Source organism: Falco punctatus (genome assembly GCF_963210335.1).
Source record: "Falco punctatus genome assembly, chromosome: 4".
Lineage (NCBI taxonomy): Eukaryota > Metazoa > Chordata > Aves > Falconiformes > Falconidae > Falco > Falco punctatus.
Window position 1 is genome coordinate 27,525,649 of NC_137583.1, and position 25,789 is coordinate 27,551,437.

A 25,789-nucleotide genomic window follows, 5' to 3' on the forward strand; every position below is an offset into this window, starting at 1 on the left:
CTTTTGTCTTCTTTCAAGCCTCGACCTCCTCGCTGCTCCAGAGCTCCCTGCATCACCAGCAGCAGGAAATGAGGCATCGTTAGGGCCAGGTTTGTCTGGACACTGGACTTCCTCGGGAAATGATTTGTTCAGATTTTTGTTATTTTCTTCCCTAGGAGGATCTAAAATTTCTTCATGCGCAACTTATTGCAGAAAAGCCCAAAACACTGACGGAACTTGTGCATTTTCCAAGATGAAGACACGACAGCTCAGGTGCTCCTCTGCTGGTGGTGCCAGAGCTGAGCACAGGGCAATGCCTCTCCGACACGATGCCACAGAGATGCCTCACTTAGGCTGAGCACCAGGAGCCTGTCTGCAGCCATGAAGTGATCTGAGGGCTCACAGACAAGAGTATTTGGATCCCAAAAAGCAACGCGGTTTAAAATTTTCCACTGTCTGTAGTGATTTGCAGATGACCGATGTTAACGCCCACTTGTCCGCAGTGTTTATACAACGCGCTGGGGTGATACGGGAGAGGAGTTGGCCGTGCTGCTAGAGACAGCTGGGTCGCTTCCAGCCCTGCAAGATGGGAGCAGGGCAGGGATGGAGGCAAAGCCAGGATTCAGCTATGGAGGGGGCTGGGGGGTGTTAGCTGCATCCCTACTTGTAATGGCCTGGGTGAAGATTTGGTCAGCAAGTTTGTAGCTCCATTTCTAATTATTTGGTTTGGGGTTTATTTTCTCGTGCTTTTTTAGCATGTGCCTGTTTCCAGTGTGGGTGGATTGCCCTAATTCCTCTGTCCCAGGAGAGGCTGTCCCTGAGCAGCAGCAGCCCATGCAGTCACCATGTGCTACATCCAGCTGCGATTTCATCTGCCAGACGTAGGAAGAAACGAGGATCCCAAGCAAGCATCCCTTCCTATTACCTGTACACGCTTAGACCTGGGGGGCTCTGTGGATTTAACACAGTCCCCTGCAGGTGCTGTGGAGGGCGAGGCTGTGCCTGTATGGAAATGGTCCCGTGCAGGTGGGCACCTGCAACTTCGTGTGGTACCACCTTGCCTGGTCTGTGACAGGGGCTGTTATCACACTTACCTCATGCAGACAGGGAGAAAAAGGATGTTTGCCCGTTCCTAAGTAAACAGCTTTTCCCTCTTTCCTCCTCATCCCTGCCTGCAGCTCTGATGCCAGGAACATGCCTGCAATGTCCTTGAAATGGCCTTGCTCTGGGCTGGGCGGCTCCCAGAAAGCGCTCCCAGCCCCATGGCAAGCCCGGGCGGTGATTCAGCCTGGCCATGCTGAGGCACAGGCGAGTTACAGTAAGTCATTCCCAGGGCAGCTTCTCCAACAGAGCAAATCACCCTGATGAAGTGGATGGCACCCAACCCTCTTCACCCTTCCCAGAAGAAAAGCAGCTTTCCTGTGACTTGCCGCTGCTAACTCAGCTGCTCTGGGAACCTGGCTGTCTGTGTGCTGAAATAAAGCGTGCAGCAGTGTCCCTGCAGCGGGTACTGTCCTGCCAGCGTGGGTAGGAGCACCAGGACACAGGTGCTGGCAGCAGCAGGACCATCCTGTCCCAGCACCGCTGCAAACCCCATCTCAGGAGCGAGCAGCACATTTCAAACAGCTACAGTTGCTCGGCAAGGCTGGAAAAGCCAAGTCCCCTGAAAGTTTCCATGTCTGCAGAGGATGCCAGGAAAAGGCTCTTTCCTGCCCTGGGGTCTTGCAGCAGCGGAGGAGCCTGCATCAGATCAGGCACCATCCCTGTCCCACCGCCCAGCCACAGCTAAGTGCAAAATCAGACTAGGAGAAAGCATCATTCTGGAGTGCTGCGGGTGGTTAATGGAATGGTGAGTGTTAGCAGGAACGTGTTAAAGCCAGCTCAGCAATAACCTGGCCTTGCACTTACTTCGCCTGCTGCAGTGAAGCAGAAAAAGCAAGACAAGCAGCACGGGCAGAGCACCTCTCTTTATGACTCATCCAAGCAACCTGCCTTTGCAGGGCAGGAACACTTTGTTCCCTATAGCAATAGTATTTTTTTTTCCCCAACTTATTCAGATCCGTGTAACTTACCTTGTGACTCAGAACCCCTGTCTCTTACTCTCCTTGCTGTTGCTTAGCAGGATGCATAATATAAAAGCTGCTGTTCATCCAGGTATTTCAGTTCTCGATGACGGCTGCAGCTTCCTAGCTGGAGTCCAAATGAAACACTGAAAGTCAGGCCGACTCCTTATGAAACCCAGCAGCTAGGCTGTTTGCAAAAACAGGGTTTGGGTGGTTGGGTTTTTTTTTTTGTTTCTTTGCTTGCATCAACTTGTGCTGGGTTCCTGTGCTTTTGTCCTGCTCTAGTTTCCTTAGGACTCACAGGCAGTCTGTCGGATTGCACGGTGCCTCTCACAACGATGGAAACGAAGACCAAAAAATCTGTGAATAGAAAAAAAAAAAATGTATCAAAAAAACCACAGCCCCAAAACCACAGCAAGTGTTCCAGCCAAGAGAGAAAGTGCTGGGATCACATGGAAATAATTTTGCTTTGGGAGATTTCAGCATCTTTTTAGGCAGGAGAAAGGAGAAAAAAACACAAACCCATGATAAAATCTCTGGCTTTTGTGCATGAGCTGTAAAGGTGGCAAAAGTGTCTTGAAGGGCAGCAGCAATGGAAACTGCCCCTGCAGTGGTGCTGGGGGAAGGTGCAGGTGCACGGCCACATGCCTGGGAACAGGCCAGTGCTAAGGGAAGGTGTCACCCCCACGGTTCCATGCCTCTTGGCAAAGCACCTCGCTTCTGCGTGAGCAGGTCCGGGGGCAGCCTCAGGAGGGTGATGAGCAGCTGCTGTTTTCCCTCCCTGCTTCACAGGTTTAGGGGATAACATCTTATGCCAAATCATTCCTGGCAGGATGTGCTGGGGGTCACATCCTATAAACGGGAAAGGCAGGGAAGGTCAAACACAAGCACAAGGGTGAATCTTCCTCTGTGTGTTTGCAGAGTCTTCTCCCACCACTACCTATCTGCTGGGGGTGTGCTTTGCCCTAATTTTTCCAGGACACCCAGAAATGGCTGGACAGCAAGTTGCCACTGTTTCACATAACTGGGACTGAATTACTGGCTCCCCTGGCTCATGGCAGCTGGGGTGCCACAAGGCTCTCTGCGGCGTGGGAGGCATGGAGACCCTCTCCGAAGGAGGCTGAGCAGAGGGCACCCTAGAGAAGCTGCCCAGCCCTGTCCTGCCTGGGCTGGCCTACCTACTGAGCAGCACACAGTGGTCCTGGCCACATGTGTGACCCTCAGGAAAGCCGGTGGCTGCCACAGACCCTGTGCTCATGGCACAGACCCAAGCCCAGCGTGGCACACTGCTGCCCGCCGGCAGCATCAGCCCTTAACCAGGAGGTGATGTGGGATGCGGCACAGCTTGCTTTTGTCCGAGGGACTGCTGAGCCCAAGTCTCTGGGGCCAGTGGGGAGCAGATGTGGGGGGATCAGAGCACACTGAACACCCCACACCTCCCGGCACCGGGGTAGAGCAGTGCTGCACCAGTGGTGCTTGATTTTAGTGCCCACACTATCGTAGCTGAAATCACACACTTGGTCATGCCCAGCTCTTGGAAAAAAGCACATGGGTGGCTTTATTTAAAACTAGGTTTAGACTCTGAATTTGGGTTGTTTGGTGGTTTGGGTTTTTTTTCTTTCTGTTTTCTTTTTCTGTTTTGCAGCAGCCTCCCATTCACTGTAGAAGAGGAGGTTGAAAGCGATGGGCACCCTGTACAGCGCGAGCTCCTGCATCATTCCTGCACTAAGACTGACAAAGAAAAGCAACGCTTTGATAGTCCTGAGAACAACAGGAGGGGAAAGGTGTGTTTCGTCCTCTTGCAGTGCCCTTCCCCACTTCAGGGCACAATGTGATGGTTTAAATATTCCTCCCCTGCAGTCCTCCTGCTCTGCCCCAGACCCCAGCACTTCAACCCCTCACCAGTCCACGGGGGTATGTGCTGGCCAGGTCATTTTATTATTATTTTTTTTTTCTGGAAACAGCCTCTGCCTTATGTAAAAAGGGATGAGATGTGAGAGCACCTTGGGCAGCTCTCTGCATTTGAAAAACCTCTTCAAAGCCTCCCCTTCCTTCCTGACCCAGGCAGGGGACATCTCAGCCGAGGTCCTCAGAAAGGTTCTCCATCTCTGCTCCATATGCTGATGTGCCCCGGCTCCTAAATCATAGAATCACAGGATGGTTTGAATTGGAAAGGACCCCTAAAGATCAAGTTCCAACCCCCCGCCACAGGCAGGGACCCCTCCCACCAGCCCAGGGTGCCCCCAGCCCCATCCAGCCTGGCCTTGAGCACTGCCAGGGATGGGGCACCCACAGCTGCTCTGGGCAGCCTGGGCCAGCGCCTCGCCACCCTCACAGGGAAGGATTTCTTCCTGATAGCTGATCTAAATCTGCCCTCTTTCAGCTTAAAGCCATCACCCCTTGTTCTATTGCTGCATATCCTTGTTAAAAAGTCCCTCTCCAGCCTTTCTTGTGGGCCCCTTTGGGTAAACATTCTGCACCACCATGCCACTGCCCAGAAGCTGCCCGTCCCCCGTAGCTCAGAGCCCTGGACCAGAGGCAGAGAGATGGCTGTCATGATGGAAAAGGGGTTTTGTATGACTTTTCAAAATCAAATAAGAAAAAACCCAATCTTTAAAGCTGTAGGTGGACCTGGGTTATACAAGAGAGAACTCGAACCGTTTGCAGATGACTTAAGTTGGGAGTTTTTTTGTATTGGTGGTGTTAAGTAAATCTAGCAGGTGATTAAAACAGAGTGCAGCATGATTTTATTTTATTTTTTTAATTAAAAAATCTGCATCCAGAGTGATGAGGAGAGGGAACAGCGGCTGTTGGGGAGCGAGGGCTGCCCCCATGCCGTGGGCGAGGGAGGATTTATGTGTGCTGCTGGTGCTGTACTGGGAGGCTCCGTTAGCCAGGACCAGGGAGGCAAAATGCAGAGGTTTGCTGCTGTCCCAGCATGAACCTGAGCAACATCCAGCTCTCCATGAGTCATCCTCTGGTGCTGGCCTGCTCCAGCCCAGGCCTCCTGGAGCCCTCCGCCCCATCCGTGTCCCCTCCCGCCATGGCAGTGGTCCCCGTCCCAGCCCCGCATGGGTGGGCAAGAGCAGCTGTGCCAGGCAGAAGCCACCTGGGAACAGGCACACGGAGCCCATGCAGCAAGGAGGGAATGCAGCTGCAGCCTTTCCAAAGCTGCCAGGAAAAGAAAAACCTTCCTTATCCCTTTTTGGAGAGACCTCAAACAGCCCCTAAGGAAAGAAATTACTTTGCTTCACAAGTGCCAACCAAAAGCCTCTTCTGTCCTCTTCTCTGTTCTGGGTTAAACACCAGATTTATGCTATCATTTCTCATCCATCGTGTTTTCCAGGACCCTGCTCTCCTGTTGGCACTGCTCAGCACCTTTCACAGAATGGAGATGTTCCCCCGTGTGTCCTGCACCAGTGCCCCCAAAGCCACCCCGCTGGGGCTGCTGCATTCATTTACTTGGTCCCATAAATAACCTGGGCTCCACAAGCAAATGTTCTGCATTAACTCATTTGTGTGACGGTCAGTAGAGTGACATCGATGCTTTTTCAGGATTCGGGTCCATCTGCCTCCCTGAGTAGATCAGCAGTGTCCTCAGCACCCTGCACACGCTGCAGAGAGTTTCTTTCTTCCTTTGTCATGCAGCAAATACTTATAATTAGAATGCAATTAGTAAATAATATCTATTAGCCCTGCTGAGACAGGGGAGCTGCTTTGCATCAAGTACGTCCTTGCAACAAGAACCAATGCAAACAGAAGCGCAAACACAAATGCCAAAGCACTTAAAGCAGAGGGACGGCACCCTGGAGATTGGTTCCTGGCTCTGCTGCTGTAGGGTTTTGGGAAAGCTCCCCTCCGCCCTCCTGGGGATGGCACGTCTCTTCTCCCATTCTTCATCAACTATTTTTAGGTTAAGCTCTTCAAGGCAAAAAATATGTATGATGGGAGTGCAGCCGGGCAGAGCTCGGGTTTCACAGGGGGATGTAAGGCTGCTGCTGAGAGCTTACTTGCATGGATATAAAAGTAGTTTATAGGTGTAACCCAGTCGAAAGAGTGGTTTGGGCTCCAAAAATTATCTTAGCTGGTCAAAACCCGTCCAAAAACAGTCTGTAGGAGAGTTTTTTTATTTTTGCTCTGAAACTTAGGACAGAAGAAAAATGTTATGGGAACCAGCGCCTGGCATCAGAGCCTGTGTCTCCAGATTAAACAAGTTTTCTGCCTCTTAAAACGACAACCTCCTTTTTTGAAATAATAATCACATTCAAGGAAGAAGGATATTTCTGTTTACACAGTTGATTTATAAAGCTTGGCTTTTGTCCATGCAGGGAGCAAGGGAAAAAAAAAATCATTTCTGTACACTGCTGAAGGCTTGCAACAAATTAATAAGAAACTCTGTGTGTGATAGAGCAGTGAGTTCAGGGCGTGCTGAGCCCGTCTGCCTCCTCCCTGCTAGAGAGAGCAGGCGCACTTACTGCAGAGAATGCAAAAAGGAATTAATCCCCAGCTAGAAAATGGATGCACTTATAGTAAGTTTAAGGGACATAAATGGTCAGCTGGCAAAAACACGGTTTTCTTTGCAGCTTTGGTGTGCTAAAATTGGTCTGCTCTGCAGGGAAGTGAATGCTTCTTTCTAATCAATTAATTGATGAAGTAGCTGGGGTTTTAGGAGGGTGCTGGCTTCGTGCTGCAGGAGCAGGAGCTTTGCCTATTCAGGAGCATCTGCTTAAGGATGTGCATTTATGGCTTGGAAAGGAGACCCAGAGACACAGCCGCACACGAGCTCTCGCTCCAGGTAGCCAATATTAGTGACCCTCCATTGAACTGGGGATGTGGGGCAGCTGTGGTGTGCCAGGATGCTGGAGCCTCCGTGCTCTGCAAACACATTTCCCTGCGTGGTCAGGCCACAATTACAGCTCTGCTTGCGTAAAAAGGCGTTGGAAACATCTCAGCCAGTGTCCGCAGGCACGCGAGTCCTTTATCCTTTTAAGTGAAGGCATCTTTTTTTTTTTTTTAAGTTTTCAAACACACTATATATAATGTCTGAAACTATTTGAGTTGTAACCAGCTCTTTAAATGAAAAGGCATGTTTTATATGGATTTTTCCACTGTGCTGAACTCATGAGAGTGATGTGTGTTTGCTCTCTCCTCGCGCTCAAGGCTAGGGCTCTGTGCCATGACAACGTCTGCACCACGTGGCAGAGACATACAGAGATGATTCCTACAGAAACATTAAATATTAAACTCAGTTTCCTCCTGGCTTTCAGCTGGGGTGTCACTTTGGATCACAACGCCTCCCCTGGCGTTGGCCACATGCAGCCAGAGCTCTGTGGTGGTGAGCTGGGAGCCCAGGCAATGCACAGGGGTGGGAGCTCTCTGTGCCTTGCCGTGCACGCCAGGCAGCCCGGGCAGGGTGGTTAAACCCTCTAATGCAGTAATCCCCAACCCATAATATGATTTCATGCAATGAAGTGTATAGGTTCATGTGCGAGCGTGTGGTGCTTTCAAGCGGCCAATTGCACAAAGCCTCAAATGATGAGGAGCTAATTGGAATTTAAAGAGCAGTGTGTGAACGGTAATGGGGAACTGGTTAAGAGTAACGTACTAAGTAGCGTGAAAGCTCTGATTTCACAACAGAGTGAGAAAACGTTCATGGCTAAAGCCTGGTCCCGAGGGGGGCTGGAAGCTTGTGGGGTGAGAGGGAACCTGCAGGCAGCGGGTGATGAGGAGGAGCAGGGGATCCCTCCCCAGGCTGCCGCAGCCTGCCCGCGCTGAGCAAGATTGGCACCAGGGAAACGAGGCAACCTGGATAAATAGAGGTTAAATCAGCCTTACGGTGAACCGGTCAAAGTAACAGAACAGCTGATGATCTCTAATGAAGATTTAATGGAGGGTAAAGCGGCCAATGCCAATCAGCCGGGACTGGTGGGAAACAGATCTCCTAGAACCCATTTCTATTATATATTCCAAGTTTATTTGATGCAGGAATGCAGACTTGGGCAAAACACTGATCAAAACTATTAATTAAAAAATGGAAGTGGTACTAATGCAGGCTGGCATGGAGGGATGGTTAAGCACGTTGGCAGCAGCGTATTGGGAAGGGACGATCTCTGCCGCTGACCAGGCAGACCAGGCGCGATGCCGCAGGGCTGGAGCATGCTGAGCCGGGGCAGCTTTCCCGGGAACCTGCTCAGTAACCAAGCGGGACTCTTCAAACTGACTCTAACTGCACTAAGTGCCCAGGCTGATGCATCATGAAACCTCACCTACAAGCTGTCAAACTTTAGATGTTTCAGGCCCCATTCTGCAATCTGATTTTGGAAATCCTGAAAGATTTGAATCTTGGTTTTGATTTAAGCCTTTATGCAATGGGAATGGGAGTTCACAGAGGTCACAAATAGCAGATCCCCTTGTATCCACTGTCCCTCCACATAAGAAGCAGCTTTGTTTTGCTGAATAACCTCTTGGGCAGGACTTAGAGCATTTCAACCCGGGGTGCAGTGCGATTAACACCTCTGGGCCGGGGTTTGTAGCCATTCTCACAGCTTCCGTCTGATGGTGGGAAAAGTGTTTGCTCAGGTCTGTGCACACATCGTGGGATTTACCACATAGCATAAAGGGTGGGTGGGCTTTATTCCATGCATTTTCTCACCCCCCCTCTGTTACTTAGGGCAATATGAGGCGATGGGCACTGCTCCTGCCTTTCAACTCTCTGACTTTGCTCCAGTATCTCATAAAAAGTCCAGAGCATCTCACTAGCTGGTAACCTCTTTCCTATAAAATGGGAAAAGGTAGATTAAACCAGGTACACAGATTCACCTAACAGCATTTTGTGTTCGCGAAGGTCAAAAATCCCATTCCCCAGCTTTTTGGGACAGGCTGATACAGGGATACCTGAGTGGCTGGACATTTCTCTTTAACTGACAGGGTGGTTTGGCAGTTGCTGGTGATTCAGTGACAGCATGGCCAGTATCAGATGGTTTGGCTTGTGCCATCCAGGATCCGGTGCCTGCAAGGGCTCCCTTCCTGGGAGAGCTTCTCACCTTCTGAACCAGTCACCCCATTACCCACATGTCATACGCAATTGTGGGAACTGGATGAGCAAATTAAGCTATCAGTGAATTTCAATTAGCTATTTAAAAATCCAATGCGGTGACAGACTGAAATCAAAATAGCTAAACCCAGGAAGAAGCCCATGGCACGGCACCAGCATTCAATGCTCAGATAGGTTTATCACACTGAGATAATGTGTCTCCACAAATGAGCTGAGAAGGAAAATATTTCTCTTTGTTGTTTTGTTTCCAGGACAAAAGAGAGTTTTGATTTTTTGCTTTCATTGCCTTTCCAGTTTTTAGATTACTTGTAATTAAATGGTGCCGAGCAAATAGATGGTGCTCTACCTTTTTGTAAATGACTTGGAAATTTTCTTTAATCCCTTGGTAGGGTTCACATGGTATGTCATTCATCACGCCACTGCTCTGTATTCCAGCAACTGGGCTTATTTAATTTGTTAGGCTGAATGGAATAGCTTTACCATGCCTGCTTATTCAGAAGTAATGATGGGTAGAACCCTGTAGCACATAATAATTGCTATTTTCCACAGAGAGATGCATGCATGTTCTCAGAATAACCTTTAAAAAGTTTAAACTCATGAAAGTGAGATGGGTTGTCGACAACAGAGTAAAAATAACGGAAGGTGGTTTTCTTCCCAGGTTCTTTTTTCTTTTGAACCTCTAGTTTTCAGCTCTAAAATGTTATTTGCTGGTTGAATTGCCGGGCGGGGGGGCACCATGCTCCCCCTCCACAGGCTTGCCGAAGCAGCTGTAGGTCCTGTCTCTCCCTGTGGGCAAGGTGTCCTCACGTCCACAGCCCCAGGAACCATGTCGGCACATTCTAGGTTTAACCTCTATTGAACACGCTCAATCCCCTCATAAAAATGTCCGTCTGAAACCCACCTGTTGCGTGAGAATTTCCTGTCACAAAAGAAAACTGAAAATAGATTGCAATAACTGTTCACCCGGGGGATAAATGCATGGGACGGGTCAAGACAAGTCTTTTTGTCTGGGGACGCGTTGCCTGGCCAGCTCACCTCAACCCTGCCGATTCCGGCAGCGCATCGCCATGTGTCAGTCACCCCGGCACAATCGATACGCTGCCATTTCACACCATCCTTGCAGACCTGTCCCTGGAACAAGGAGCCCAGGTTGCCCTTGCCCAGAGGGTCTCTCAACGCTGCCCACCTCCCCCTGCCCTCCCCTCCCTGGCTGAGCTGGGCAGCTCGGGATGCTCAGCCCTGGCAGCGCTGCCACTCTCAGGTGGCTCACACTGCTCCGGTAATCTCCCACTAAACACCCCCGGCTAACGCTGCTCAGGCTTCACACTTATTTCCTGTACCGTGGCAGGCAGGGCTGAAGCTATCAGTAAATTTTAATTCCCCAGTGGCAGCTGCAAGTTGGCTGCAGTATCAATGAACTAAATCTGTCCCCTCCGTTCCTTTGAGAATTATTCCTCATTTCTTAAATTGAAGCTGTTTCGTGGAGTCATAGCTTTTTGCTCTTAACGTTTAAAGAATACCCAGCTGGAGAGTTTTCCAAGAGCAAGGACCTGTGATTTAAAAATGGGAGCAAAAATCACTCATCTGTGTGAGGGAATCAGAGATGAGGCAGTCAGATAATTAAATAAAAAATTGCAGAATGTGCTTTATAAACAAATACGATGCCAAAACTTTTGCTGCCCTCATATTACTCCTGAATTGCCACAAAACCTGGAAAGAAAGTCTTTGCTTTTAAGAACTTGTAATTGAAGGAAACACAGAGTAAAATCTTCAGGTGAGCCAGGGGCAGAGGTGGGCACAGAAAGCTCGGGACAGGCTGGGCAGAGCAGGAGGGACATCTTACCCCTGTGAGACATGCATGTTCCTGGCTCACATCAAATGCTGAGCAAAGTACACAGATTTGAATCTCTCTCCCTGGCATTTAGTTTAGCACTTTCAATCTTTCTTACTTGCCAAGATACAGGCGCTCACATAGACAACTCATACAACTCCAGTGCCACATCATTCATCGAGCATCAGGCAGGAATCCACGTGCCCATGGCTGCAGGGAGTGGTGATTTCAGCTGGTCTGGTATAATTTTGGAGACTTTTTGTTGGTTTTTTTTTTTAGATTGATTCAGGTCTCATTTGTAAGCAGATGCAACATTGTCGGTAGTGTAAGACCTGGATGGTCAGAGGTCTCCAGCTGTCCAGCTGGAGGTGTCTGCTCGGGGGACCTAGCACCAGGAACAACCACACAGCTCTTTCTTCCATGCTGCTGCCAGACTGAGGATCTCAGCTGGGTGCCCCGTACCCACAGCTAGCAGTGGCCAAAAGCATCGTTTTTCTTCCTGCATCTGGAGAAAATGAGGAGGAAGGGCAGCATGTAACATTCGTCTGTGGGAGCCCTTGACATTGACATATACCATGAGTATTTTTAGCATCCAAGTACACTTTTTCTTGGCCACATAGCGACACCTGAGACCACTCCTACAACATCAGAATAAGGGTAATGGTTTTATGACAGGAGAGGGGAGGCACAGAAAGTTTAAATGATTTCTCTCCATCTGCACAGTCCAACAGCAGCGGACCTGGGAATAAACCTCAGGATCTCCGTGCACCCCCCCCCACTGCACCCTCGGAGGCTATGGGCAGACAGGTGGTGCAAGGGCTGGCTGCTGTTTCTGCTGCTCTTCAGCAGGTCTGACAGAGGCACCTTTGTCGGGAAGGCAGGCAATGCATCAGCTCTGTGACACTGGCATTCCCAGTGCCCTTCCCAGCTTGGCCAGTGCAGCTCCCAACCATCATCAAATGCATTTCAGCACTATACTTCCACAAAACACTGTAGTACCAGAATTTGTAGGTGCAGTAGCAGCATTTCAGAGCAGCCCAAGGGAAGCAGTGGCAGAGCACCAGGAACACTTCAAAGCCAAGGTGGGAAATGCACGTGTTCAGCGGCTGAGCTTCTTGCTCATCGCAGACCCTTTCTGGAAGCTCCCTCAAGCAGCACTTCACATCTCCGATGTACAAAATTTCAGAGGTCGAATTCACCTGGTTAGTGCCATCCTGTGTCCAATCTTTGGGGCTAGCACAGCCTTGATGCAACTCTGTGGGGCAGTGCTGGGGCTGGGCCCAGGACTTTGCTGCCTCCCAGTGCCATGGTGCAATGCTGCCTGAGCTCCTTACAGCCTGCACGTCATTTACCTCTGTGAAATTTCACTCACACAGGGCAGGCAACTGCTGCACATTGATCCAAGCAAGTTGCAAAAGCAGTTGAGTTTTTAGCAGAGAAAGAGCTGAAGCTCTTCTGTTCCCACTGGCCTCTGCGAGAGGCTATTAATAGCTGGAGAATGGATAAGAAGCAAAGCAAAGAGTTTGTATTGGACATCTTGATACTGGGCAATTGGCCTTTGATGGGAATCCAGTCCTGGGGAATGTTTTTGGGAGCAGCAATGATCTCCATTCAGGATCTCTCATGTTAATGACTTCCAGGCTGGTTTGAATGAGGTCAGTGTGACAGTCAAGGGTTGATTTTCTTTTCTCCTTGGTGGTAGCATAAGAGCAAAGCTGCTGGGAACGTTCATCAATGCTATTGTAGCCGAAAGCCTCCAACGGACTGCCCGTGCATTTTAAACCCCTGCTCTTGCACAACCACCATGGATCAAATGAGCAATTGCAGCGAGATGCTTCCGCGCTGAGCCTACCTTTTCCTCTGTTAAATAAAAATCACGTCTCTTTGCTTTGACATTTTCCTGCTGGTCATGTATCCAATGCATAGGATGAAGACAAAGCTGCCCATTCACGTGGCCAGGAAGCAAAGTCTACGACTGACCTCAGTGCTGCCCGTCATCTGGCTGGGTTCCTGCTCAGGGTGCAAAGAGGAGAGTCTCTGCCAGGGGCGTAACGGGGAGCACAGCCCGAGCCAGAGCAGATCTGCCTGACCATGAGCAGAAACTGTCAACAGACAGATGTTCGTCTGGTCTTAAATTACATTGCCTACATGCCTGGAAAAGATACTGTCTTATAAATAACAGTGCTCCAATCCCCTATGGCTTTGCATATTCAGGTCCTGCCGTAAGGCATATGCGGGTTAGACAAAACCAGGGGAAAGGCGCTGGGGGCAGAAAGTCTCTAGGGCTGTCTGGCAGTGGGGTGCCTTGAGCTTCTTCATGGGGAGTTTTTTGGTGAAGAGAGGGGGAGTGATTCATCCTTTCTTTTCTGTGCTGCACAGAAGGAGAAAGCCTGGGAAAGCACCATGTTTCTGGCTGGAAAAAGGGGGTTTAAGGTTTTTGGCATTGAAGTCTTTCAACAAGAGTCCAAATTCTCCATGAAAAGCAGACATTTACCATGAAGATACAGAAGGTCCAGGCTGTAAAGCAGCATTTTCCCTGCTCCAGCACTGCCTTCATTTCCTGGGCAGGACCTCAGAGCCATCCAGCTGAGTAACACCCAGAGGAGATGACAAGGAATGAGTGCTCACTCCTGAGTAACACCCCAAGGAGATGCCAAGGAATGAGTGCTCACTCCTGAGTAACACCCCAAGGAGATGCCAAGCAATGAGTGCTCACTCCTGAGTAACACCCTGAGGAGATGCCAAGAAATGAGTGTTTGCTCCGGGTTAAAACCCAGCCAGAGCCAGATTCCCAGCCCCGAGGGGTGCTGCCAGGGGCTGTCCCCTGGGACAGGTTGGGGACAACCCTGCACAGTGCTGCATCTCATCGGCTCCCACTGGACCCACGGAGCAGGGCTCAGCTTGCAGGGTCAGCTTCCACCTCTGTGAGAGCCACAGACTCACAGGTGAGAACCACTGATGAGCATGGACCCGAAACTTCACCTCCTGCTTTTTTGGGGAGGCAGAGGATGGAGCTGTGCTGACACAGCCAGATTGCCACATGCCTGGAGAAGCAGGACTGCTTTCTCCTTCCTCAGCCTGCCCCGAGCTCTCTCCTCACCATCCCGCAAGGCTCAGCTCTCCTTCCCTGCGTGCTGGCCCCAGTGATGCTGCAGCTGGGCTCAGCACTAATGGGGCCCATGGCCATGTACAACAGGCTTGTTACCAGTTTCTATTTCGGCCCTCAAGGTGTCTTGTCCATACTGCTTTCTCTGAGTAGCCATTTCTGCACATTGTACAGGCAGAAAAACAAATGTCACCCAACGTTTTGAGGAGAAGGAGGAGGACAGCCAGTCCGACTCACCCATGGGCTAACCTGAAACATTCTGCATTACAATTTAACGTGATGGAAAGCTACAATTAGCTCTAATTAAGGCAGCCTCATTGCCTCGCCAAGAGCAGAGCTGCTGTCAGTTCCATTTTCTTACTTTTCCACACCACCGACACGCTGCAGTTCGGCAGATTAATACTCCTGGCACAAAGTACTCCCCCTGTAATACTGATGAATGGGTGCTGAGGATTTATTACTAATATGTTGTGGTGGGCCCCAGAGGTACCCCCAGCACTGGGGTGCCTTGGATAGGGGGTGTATTTATTCAGGGCAGAAAGCCAGAGGACGGGGACTGCAGGCGTGGGGTGTGCCCAGGGTGACACAGTCCCCTGGCAGGGCTGGGACAAATCTGCCTTCCTCAGTTTACCTGCAGTGATGGACCAGTTAGAGCACAGAGCCTATTGCCTCCAGGTGCTGGAAACTGAGTATCATCCCCTGCTGTCTGTCCCGAAGAATCTCAGTGACATTTCACAGCTGCATCTCAGAAAACCCATAATAAAAGGGGAACCCCCAGAAGTTACTATAAAGCCTATGTCAAAAATTCTTGTCCCAGTCAATGAGCATCACTAGGCTTCCTGGAAAGAGATTTAAGATCCCTTTCACATCCTCCCTTAAGCTGATCTGTTTGCAAACTATTTCATGTGCAGATGAGGCATGGAACCTGCACCTCTGCCTCAGGATGAGGGAGCATTTCTCTGTCGTGTGATCACAGCTGGGGCTGCTCTGCTCCGCGTTCATCGCAGTCGTGAGCAAAGCGAATCATTCTCGCCAGCGAAGCACTGTATTCAATGGGCAGAGATGCTCTATTCTTGCAATTAAGCATAATTTCTCTGTTGCCCTAGAGAATACAGAGCTGTACCTCATTAGTGCAGGCGGTCTTTTCACTGATGCCAGGACAGGATTTTATTAGAGCTTTTGCATAGGATACCGGGGTGAGACGTGCCATTTTGGGTCATGTTATTAACTGAAAAGAATGTCTGTTACAACAGATGGATTCACATCAGCAGGTATCTCGAATCTTGTCCTGAAATAAATCATCTTCGTGGATCAATATGGCTCTTGTCATGGCAGTGTCAAAGGCTCTGACAACTGCACGGGACCTGCCGGCGCCCCGACAGGCTTGGCCAGGAGCTGGGTTCCCCCGCGCAGGACATCCCACCCCATTTGCTTCTTATTTTGAAGCAGAATGAAGTAAACATCAAGAAATGTTGTGATTCAAATGCAATGCTTTCTGTGCATTTCAAACTTCATAAAATCATACAATCATCGAATGGTTTGGGTTGGAAGGGCCCTTTAAAGGCCATCTAACCCCAGGCTTCTGCCATGAGCATCTTCAGCCAGACCAGGATGCCCACAGCCCCGTCCAACCTGGCCTTGAATGTTTCTAGGGATAAATATTGGTGCATAGAAGGAAACCGTCTAATCTCAAAATAATCAGCGATGCATGCATTCCCTCCTGGGAGGGCCAGAAGAGGACATTTGGACAGGGGTTGGCTTTCTCACCTCCTCTGCAGAGTGATGCCAGGACTTGGGGGAAGGGTCCCAGGTGCCAGCAGCACAGGGAGCTCGTGGTGGCCAAGGCGTTGGCTCCACACAGGTGGAACCTGCACCTCCCACCTGCAGGGAGACGTGAGCAGCAGAGCCATAACCAGCTGGGACCCGACAATCCGCGTCATTGTGGTTAATGGCTTATTGATGGGATTACAGCTTTTCTTGCCATCATTAAGGTGCGAGATTTGGGGTTAGATTTTTACTAATTTGTTTGTTTGTAACTGTTCAATAGATCTTTTCTGCAAACATGCTCCAATCTCTGGATTGCTCACAAACATGTTTGCTCGATCTATTCCAGCTGTTTGTTAGTATACCTATCAGATGATATTGCTTCTGCTTCCTGAATGGATGCAATAAAATAGATACATTAAATAAAAAGTCAATTAAACAAAAAATGAAGGATAGAGGGGAAAAAAGTTTCATCAATATTTTCAGGAAGAAGAAGTGAAAAAAAAGTGGACTTTATGCTGGAGAGGGCAATCTTTCCCAGTGGAAGCAGAAGGGGGGGGCAGTGGCGACTCAGTAGCAGACACATCACCATGGTCAGACCATCACCCATGATCCAAGTCATAACCCTGAGTCATGGTGAGCCAAAAACACAGGAAAGCAACACAGTTCCAGTGTTCACACCTCTAGTAAAAGCTAAACCTGCTCTGTATAGCCTATTTCACCCTGCACTGTCATCCTTGCTATATAAACCTCGATCACATTGTAAAGCTTATATCTCAAGCAGAGCAGAAGGGAAAGCAGATTTCCTACTTCCCCAAGGAGCTTTTAGGATTTCCCACCCTGAACCTGAGGGAGGATGGAAAATCTCAAATGTTTTTCGTAGCCGCAATCAATGAACTTTCTAATTTTGGCTTGGCTGGCAAGCTGTATTGATTTTAATTTTAATTTTGTTTCCCTAGAAGATTACTCCTATTTCACAATGGAAATTAATTCAGTGAGTTAGAAATAAAAAAAATAATGACCTGGCATGCCTCCTTTACCAGGTGCCATTCCAGTTGCTTTGACAGGTCAGTCACATTTCCTCCCTTGGGAATTTTTGAAAATGGGGTATTTGTGGACACAGATTCTGAATCCTATCATGCAATCTCTGCTGGCAAATTTAATTTTGCAGTGAAGAGGGTTTTTTTATTAAATAAATATATTCAAACACAAAGGATACCTGGTAGCTGTGGGATCCATCCCACCTCAGTGGAGCCGCCTATATCCCAGCCACCCATATTCCCATCAGGATAACAGGGAGTGCAGGCTGAGGAGTATTCCAGCAGGAGCTGGAATTCCAGTGTTTTGGCACTCTGGCACAAATGTGTTTGGAATATATTTTCAGTTCCTCAGTGCACCTTGTAATTGAATCAGATAAACCCGTGGAATATACAGCGATATTCAGGTGACACTAAGCACCGGTTGTGTGATTATAGCAAATCTTTCAGCTCTCCTGAGCTTACGGACGGTGACTTATTTCTGTATTTGTAAGTGCTGCTGTTTATGATGGAGGAGTTCACAGGGCAATAAACAGGATAAAAAGCCAGGCTGAAGAATTTGATTACTGTAAAATATATTTATTTCAAGTATACTAGTTATTTCTATTACGGGACATTTTAGAAATAATTCTGTGTCTTCAAGTAGTTTAAGGAAGATTAATTTTCCAAGGGAAAAAGCCTTTCTCAAATGCATTTTATCTCCTTCTTGGAGAAAGCATGAAATTAGGAGCTTATCCTAAGATCACTGAAATCAAAGGCAGGTCTTTCCCTTGACTTTCAAGGGTTATAAATAAAATTGGGTGTGAATAGCTGAGCAGTATCGTCGTGATAGACAGCTGGTGCATGGAGTGCTGGGGCTGGAGATGTGCAGTACGGATAGATACACAGGTGTCATCCCCCAAAAGACAGGGTGTTGTTGGGCTAGGTGGCAGAGATGCTACCTGAGAGCATCAGGCTTCACCCAAGACATTTTTGGATCGAGATTATTTTCCAGACCTGGTCTCTTGTACTTTCTGTCTGTCAAATCTCTCTCAGGCAACTAAATCCCAGGAGCCTGGCTGGCAGCTTCCCAGATCCATGGCAAGCCTGGGAGGACAATGCTGCTGTCAACCAAGAGCCTGTCCTCAGGATGCTCTCAACACTTTATCAACAACAGGGCAGCTTCTTGCAGGTTGAAGTGTCATTGCTCATGATCCTGATGTCTACTCACCAAAAATGCAGGTCAAGCTGCACCGTGCAATGTCCCCCGCGGTGGCGAGCACCTACGGATCTCACTGAGTAATGTTGGGGCAGCATCAGCAAAAGGGCAGGGATCAGATGAATAAACCTCCATGCAACCACTTCAGACTTAAGCCAGCTAGTACCACGGTAATTAAAAACAATTTAGTTAAATGCTTTCCCTCTGGGTGCCTGGATTTGTTCTGTTTGGAAACCAGAGGCAGACTGAAGGGCTCAAGCTCCCCTCTGATGCAGGGGAGAGGGTTCCCGCGATCTGTGCAGCCTTGGCTGCAAACAGCTCATGCTCTAAATGAAAGGAAAGCAGGAAGGGAAAGCAACCAGATGGCAAGATTTTCCCATGGCTGCAAAACTGGTAATTAGCAGAACGAGGAGGACAGCTCTGGTCCCCTAATCCCCATCCCAAAGCTGCTCATCCCTGTGGTTGTGCAGGGTTTTCCAGCACGTGGTCGATTTGCTGTTACTTTTCCCGTTTGACTTTTTTGTTATGCCAGCTCCAAGCTTCCCTTTCTTGCTGATCAAGTCTAAAATAATTATTGCAATCTGAAGAATTGTGTCTGTCTTCCTGGGAATTAAATGTTTAAACTCTCAGGCAAATGGGCCTTGCTTATTTCTGTTAAAGTTTCATGCTCTCAAATGTCACAGTAAGTTAAATGTACCTTGGAAAATAATCTAATTTCTGGTTACTTTACTTTTCATTCCATTTTTGCTCTATATAAATTACCCACACTAATTCAATCAGAGGGGTTGACACCGCAGCTCCCTGGGTGGACAGCTGGGAAAACAACTGTCACCTTTGATAGGGAAAGAATGACAATGGTTTGGTGAGAAAAGCTGAAGGAGGTGAACACCTCCCTTTGGGTCACACACCTGCCCGAGATGCTTCTCAGGCTTTCTCATGTCCTTGCTGTTATGTTACGAGCATCTTCTCTGCTGGGGAGTTAACGTCTTGCTGCTGATGGACTTGCAGAAATGTCAGCACATTACGGTGTTCCAGAAGACAGAACAGTTAGGTATATGCTTTTTGGGTTTCGCTTTTGTAATTCCATGAGGAAAATGGCAGGTGGCCCGTTGTAAAGCCAGCGAGGCTGTGCCCACTGCAGCAGCTCTGCGGGATTTCATGGTTGCACAGTGCCAGGGGCTTGTTGGAAACTGGGGAGCCCCAGCCCTGACCCTGCCAACTGGGGCTGGGAAAAACCTCTGGATGGGAAAGGCACTGCAATCCTGCCACAAGCTGTGACTTTGTGGCTCTGAAGGGGCTAAAGAGGTACCGGTATAGCCCGAGAGTCTGGGTGAGACTTCTGAATCATTTCATAAAGCGGGGCTGGGAAGTCTCTAGCTCAGTGAAAACTGGCACATGGATAGAACTGAACTGAACCAGCTGAACTGTACCACATAGAATGAAATGGAATAGGATAGGATAGGATGGAATGGAATGGAATCGAATCGAATCAAATCAAATTGAACCCAATAGGCTAGGCTAGGCTAGAGTAGAATAGAATAGGAGTAGGATAGGATAGGATGGGATGGGATGGGATAGGATAGGATGGGATGGGATAGAATAGGAGTAGGATAAGATAGGATAGGATGGGATAGGATGGGATGGGATAGGATGGGATGGGATAGGATAGGATAGGATAGGATGGGATGGGATGGGATAGAATAAGAGTAGGATAAGATAGGATAGGATGGGATGGGATGGGATGGGATGGGATGGGATGGGATGGGATGGGATGGGATGGGATAGGATGGGATAGGATAGGATGGGATGGGATGGGATGGGATAGGATAGGATGGGATGGGATGGGATAGGATAGGATGGGATGGGATGGGATGGGATAGGATAGAATTAAATTTTCAGCTGGAAGGGCCCTACAAGGATCATCTAGTCCCACAGCCTGACCACTTCAGGGCTGACCAAAAGTTAAAGCCATTGTCCAGATGCCTCTTAAGCGCTGACAGGCTTGGGGCACAGACCACCTCTCCAGGAAGCCTGTTCCAGGGTTTGACCACCCTCCTGGTAAAGAAATGCTTCCTCATGTCCAACCTAAAGCACAGGCTCTTGTACTCTGGATACTCTGAACATGGCTGTCTTGAGGCAGAATGTGTGCTGCTGTGTACATCCAGTGTACATGTGGCCTCAGGGATTGATGCCAGAAGTAGGAGTGCTCCTAAAAAAAGTTTTCAGAGAAACTTTGTGCTCAGCATACCAAGCCTTGTACCACAGCCTCTGTGGCTCTGGCTGTTTAAGGATGCTGTCATTCAGCCATGACTCCTGGGAGCTCCCAGGGCCAGATTTGGTGAGACAGGATTTGACCCATCAGTCTCTGGCACTGCTGCCTGCAAAGAGGTGTCCAGGCTGGTGGCCCATAGCACATCAGATACCATGATTGATTTGGACACGCTTTGCTGGCAAAGAGCCCTCTGGAAATGTTTTCGTTGTGCTGCCATGCGATGCTTGAGGTCTGCTGATAATAGAGGTGTCATTGCTTTGATGCTTTGGCTGGTGATGTGCTCTCTTTCAGCTCAAAATGCTGCAAAATGGCAGGAGCAGCTCAGTTTTTAGTGACAGAGGGAATGATCATCAACCAAAATCTCTAAAAGAGCACAGAAATCCTTAAAAAGAGGGGTTTGCAATCCTTACTCCAGCGGACCTGCCAGCTCCAGCGTCCTCCGCAGGTTTTTCCCTTCTGGCACTGCACAGCTCAGCACCTTCAACCTGCCAGTCCTGAAGTGTGGCAGCAGTGGGGAGAACGGACCCCTCCTGCTACCGGCAACAGGCACATGCTGCTGCCACAGTGGGTGCTGAGCTCCTCAGGAGCTGCTTTCCCAGCCCGCATGGAGCAAGGAGCTGCAGCTAATTCCGGCCTCACCTTCCATGAACTGCCAGTGGAAATGGCAAAGCAGACAAATGTTCATGTCTGTGGGATGAGAAATTGGGCTGGAGGCAGCTTTCCAGCTCAGGGGACCGTGGAGTTGTGTGTTAAGTGATGACCATGGTGGGTCCCTGCACAGAAACCTTTGGGTGCTCCACCTGGCTCCTGCTCTCGGGTCATCTGGCCCCAGGGATTGATGCCAGAAGTAGGAGTGTTCCTAAAAAAAGTCTTCAGAGAAACTCTGTGCTCAGCATCTGCTCGTGTGTGAACAGGAATGGAAGAGGAAAGAAACTTCGGGGGGAGTTTGTAGACAGAAAACCTCATAAAACCCAAAACTTAAGCAAAAAACATCCATAATTAACAGAGATTTTGAAAGTGGTAATGCTGCACTATTTCAATCAATTCCTTTGACACCCACTCATTTTGAAGTAATTTATCACAATTAAGATAGGCATTGTAACACGGCGTTGAAAACTCCGGCAAATTACATACCATTATGCCATTCAGTGATGTTTGCAAGCTGCCTTTTTTTTCCTCCTTTTTTTAATAAAAGCACCACATTTACATAAATCATTATTTTTGAGTGCTTGGAGCCAGATCTCATCTTCAGTCAAGGATGTGGGCTCTGGGGAAGGGGGCAAAGCCCTTCGGCTGCTGCTGGTCCTTCCTGGGGCATGAAACTGGGATCTGAGGTCAGCAATGGGGTGGGGGGTGGGGGGCATCTCCCCACTCTCATCTTCACTCCTAATCACTTCATTGCTGCTAAATGTCTCTGAAAGCCCAACCCCAAGCCCTGAGGGCTCAATCCAGCACTGGAGGAAGTGCTCGGACCAATTCCCATCAAGCTCTGGTGACTGCCATAATTTGATCCATGCCAGGGTGCTGCTAGACATGGGAAAGCCGGAGGGAAAACAACCGGCTGCATCCCCCGGTGTTATTCCTCTGCTAACACGCCCAGGAGCCTGTCTTTTTAACCAGTGATAAGAAAATCCACTGGTTTCTTGAACAAAATGATATTCAGGGGGGCTGAGATGGGGTAGTTTAATAATTTCTGCTAAATTAAACAAAGCCGCAGTTCCCCTGGCAGCCAGAGTTATCTGCAAGAGGTTGCGGAGAAAAACTGAAAGAAGCCAGGACATTTCATTGTGGATTTTTCACCATTCTGAAAATTACCAAATCTTATTTTTTAAGTGTGTGGGTGGGTGTCGAAAAGGTTCAGAATCAGCAAATGAACCCAGCCATTTCAGAGCAGGTCACACAGTATGTTTCACTTGTAAAAAAATACTTCCCCCTCCCAACTTTCATTTCACTAAGGCAAACATGCTGTGAAAGAAAATAATCTCATATCAGCAGAGGATGACAAATGTGTTTTGATGGGTTTTGTTGTTTGCATTTTTTTTTAACCAGCCAATTTTTCCATCTTCCTTTACTTATTATGAATTAAAGGCAGCGGTTTCCCGCACGGCGGTGTGGGCAGGACCGGCACTTTGCTGGTTGCAGCCGCACAGGAGATGGGGCAAATTCTCATGCACTGTTTTCCTTGTCCTACCCATAAAAGTTTGCAAAGTCCTTGCTGAAGAGTCAAAAGTGAATGTGTCCTGGAGTCTCTTCCAGTTGTGAATTCGCTCCATTCTTTAAGTGTAAAAAGTGCACAGGAGGGAAAAACAGAGCTGGACTTGCAGGTTGTTGCTGTTCTTGGATTTGTTTGTTTGTATCTTCAATTTAATTCCTCTTCACCCACTAGGACTGTAAGCAGTGAGAGCAGATAAACCAGACAACAGCATCTCAGTCGCTCCATTTCTTTTAAGTGCTCCTTGGCTCAGCCCTCAGTTCATGATGAGCTGTCAGGGAGAAAAATGTAACCCTTGTTCAGCATCATAACCAGACAAACAATTTGTAAAAAATAATCTTTTTGACAGATCATATTCCTTTTCCTGCATGAAAACAGCCTGTGGGCTTTTCTTTCCTCTTCATCAATTTATTATTTTTTTTTCCCCCAAAAAATGCTGTAGATGAGTTGAGTGGATTTCAGCGCAGTGATTCAGAGATTAAAGTAGAAAAGTGGAGCTGTTTTCACAAGACACATTGACAGGTGCTGGTTTCTCTGTTCCCCACCCCATCGGTGCCTGGCCACTGCTAACCACAGCGCTGATCAGAGCTGAACGCAAGCCGCCCCTTCCCCAATTACTGGATTCTCACAGTTCCACTGAGATGGTGTATTTGAGGAGCAGTTCTGGCCCAAGCGGAGCACTCTGCATGCCCTGAGCGCTCCAGCTGCAGCCGGAGATGGCAGGCGGTGGTGGCCCTCCTGCATCCCTTGGGGATGGGCAGAGGGACCAGAGGACCAGGGCACCACCGGGGTTTGGCCGCGTGTTGTGCAGGATGGGGGGTTGTGCTTTACATGTGGTGTTTTGCCCAGGGAGGCTTTGAGAGAGCTTTATTTGTGGGTGAACGGAGCAAAGAGCCCCCTTCCTGCTAATTGTGGTCCATGCAGGGCTGGGCAGCGGGGCTGAGTGCCTGGGGGCATCCCCCCTCCCCAGACCTGGCCCTGCAAGAAAAGCTGGAGAGGCTGAAGGTGGAGAGATGCCTCTGATCCTGGTAATAAAAGATGGGCGGTGTTGAAAGGAAGAGGCTGAGGAGACAACTCTGGCTTTAAAGAGAACAGCTAATAAGTGGGTTTGGCACATCTCCAGCTGCCTCTGGCAAAGGGGGTTAGAAGGCAAGGGGGGAGGTTTTCCACACCAAGGTGGATTTGCACGCTCAGAACTGGGCATGCTGGCCAAGCTGGGCTCTCTCTGCTGCTGTGCCAAGCTCCAGCCCTCCACCAAACCCAGGAAAACATCCATGATTCACTGCCTGGTGCCTCTCCGCAAGGCTTGGAAAAGCGAAGCGCAGGGTCTGCCCCCGCTGTGCCAGGAGCAGGTGAGGTTCCCACCGGTGCTGGGGGCCAGCACTGCCTGCAGTGAGCCAAAACCCAAGCTCATGCAGGAGAGATCTTGCTCCCAGAGAGATATTTTTAGGCCAATCTCAGAGCAGGAGTGAGAATAAGGAAGGAGATTTTGTGAACTTTCTTTTACCTCGTCTGCACAGAGGCGTCAGCTGATAGTGCCCAAAGGTTGCAGAGGAGACCCAGGCAGCCTCAGCCTTCAGAAATAGGCTCAAAATCCTTCCTCCAGAGACTACAAATACAGAGCAGCATCCTGTGGTACCTGAAAGGTGTTAGATGGGAAGGCTAAGTGACAGAGACAAGGCCACATCTCCGCCACTGCTGGAGGATGGCAGGGACAATGCAGGGTGCCTTCACCCTGGGCCAAGTGCCGCAAGGGAACTGCCCCTCTTCCTGATTTAAGAAAGCCTTTATTTTGGATATAAGTGGAGGTGAGCATTCATCAGCATGAAAAATAATAGCTGAACCAATCATTTGAGTCACCCTTTAGGCTGCAGGATAATGAGCTGGGTCAAACACTTAGGGAAGCGTTGCATCCATTTTGCTGTAATGCTGCTTAAATTTCTCAGAGCCACAGGAGTTATTTGGTTCAAACTTAGGGCAAAACTCCAGCTTCACCTTTCTTTGTTTCCCTTGAAGCCATTTGCCAAAGAAAAATATTGTTTAACTAAACCCCACTTCCATTTGCAAGATGATTTTTAGCTTTTTTGCACTTACCACGTCAGTCCATGAAAAGCGTCAGCAGTAATTTTGATTTAGAGAAATATTTTTTTGCCCTGCCAAATGGAGTGTTTTGAATCCATAAGGAAAAGATGGCTGTGAGCACTCCGAAGTCTCCCTCCTCCACTGTAAAACCCGACCAGCAGTGTACGGAGATGGAAAGATAGCTGGGAAGTCGGTACAGGTGACTAAAGAGGATTTGAAGACAGTCTCTACAAAACTATTCTGGACCATGCCCAAACTGACATTTATTTACATAAAACATATAATTGAAATGTCAGAAGAGAACAATTAAAAGCATCAACTGAAATGAATGGCAGTACCATGACTCTGCTTTCTGTGGAAAGGGAAAGATGGGTTTGGGCTGGTTTTCCCTTTTCATTAATTTCCTTAATCTCTTATCAATGCACCAAACATCGTGATCTACTAAATACAATGTCTGGCAGGAAAAAAAAGGTTTCAGCCTCCAACACCTCAACAGATCTTCCTCCAGCAGTGTGGCTGAGGCCTCATCAAGCAGTGATGGCTTTTTTAGAGGGTAAATGACATTTCACCCCATGTATGCGAGGGGCAGGAGGCATCAGGGCTGTGGTCCATGGGATGCTCCATCCTCTGCGGCCCCGGGGATGGCCAGGGCAGGGTCTCGCCTAGTGGCAGCAGTTGACCATTTGTTAAACATTTGCAAAGCGTTAACACCGGAGCTGGCTCTGGATTCCTGCAGCTGGTGGTGAAGCCGGTGCAAGGGCAGCGCCAGGCATGCTGGGGCTCAGGCTCACAGCAGCTCCAGGGCTGCGCACCCAGAGAAGGTCCAGGAGATGGAAGAGAAGCAGAAAGGACTGCAAGGAGGAGCATTCCAGGCAAGGTTTTAACCCAGTAAAGGTGTTTTCAGGTTTCTCCTTTGTTTTTGAGGTTCACCCTCAGCTTACATCCTTCTCCACAGCTGGAAGATGCTCGGCCGGTCTCGCAGCAGCTGGCCAGGACAAGGTCACGCAAAATAATTGCAGCCTGTGTGCAGTCCCTGGCCTCCAGCCTGTTTCTTTGCTGTAGAACATCTTCTTATTGTACCTGACCTTCAGGACACGGTTGCAATTCTACGGCAACAATAACAATATTCAAGCGATGATCTTTTTGGCATTTCTGGTTGATTTTTCACACATAACAGGAAAAAAAAAAAAA

The 25,789-nt window shown here is 48.9% G+C and overlaps 1 protein-coding gene and 1 long non-coding RNA gene across 7 annotated transcripts in view; one reads left to right on the forward strand and one right to left on the reverse strand.

The window, feature by feature from the left end:
- Positions 1–25,789, forward strand: part of LOC308063536 — a 673,278-nt gene that overhangs the window by 378,305 nt on the left and 269,184 nt on the right. The window lies entirely within an intron of this gene.
- The window catches only part of C1QTNF8 (C1q and TNF related 8), a 34,997-nt gene that overhangs the window by 8,425 nt on the left and 783 nt on the right, over positions 1–25,789 (reverse strand). For 3 of the 6 annotated variants that reach the window (XM_080386598.1, XM_080386596.1, XM_080386595.1), the window contains exon 1: positions 1–1,155. Coding sequence is in view for 1 of the 6 variants with exons in the window: in XM_080386594.1 (XP_080242720.1) it covers positions 1,074–1,175 (102 nt within the window). In the remaining 5 variants the exon portion in view is untranslated. The other 3 variants (XM_080386599.1, XM_080386594.1, XM_080386597.1) reach the window with 3 other exon arrangements.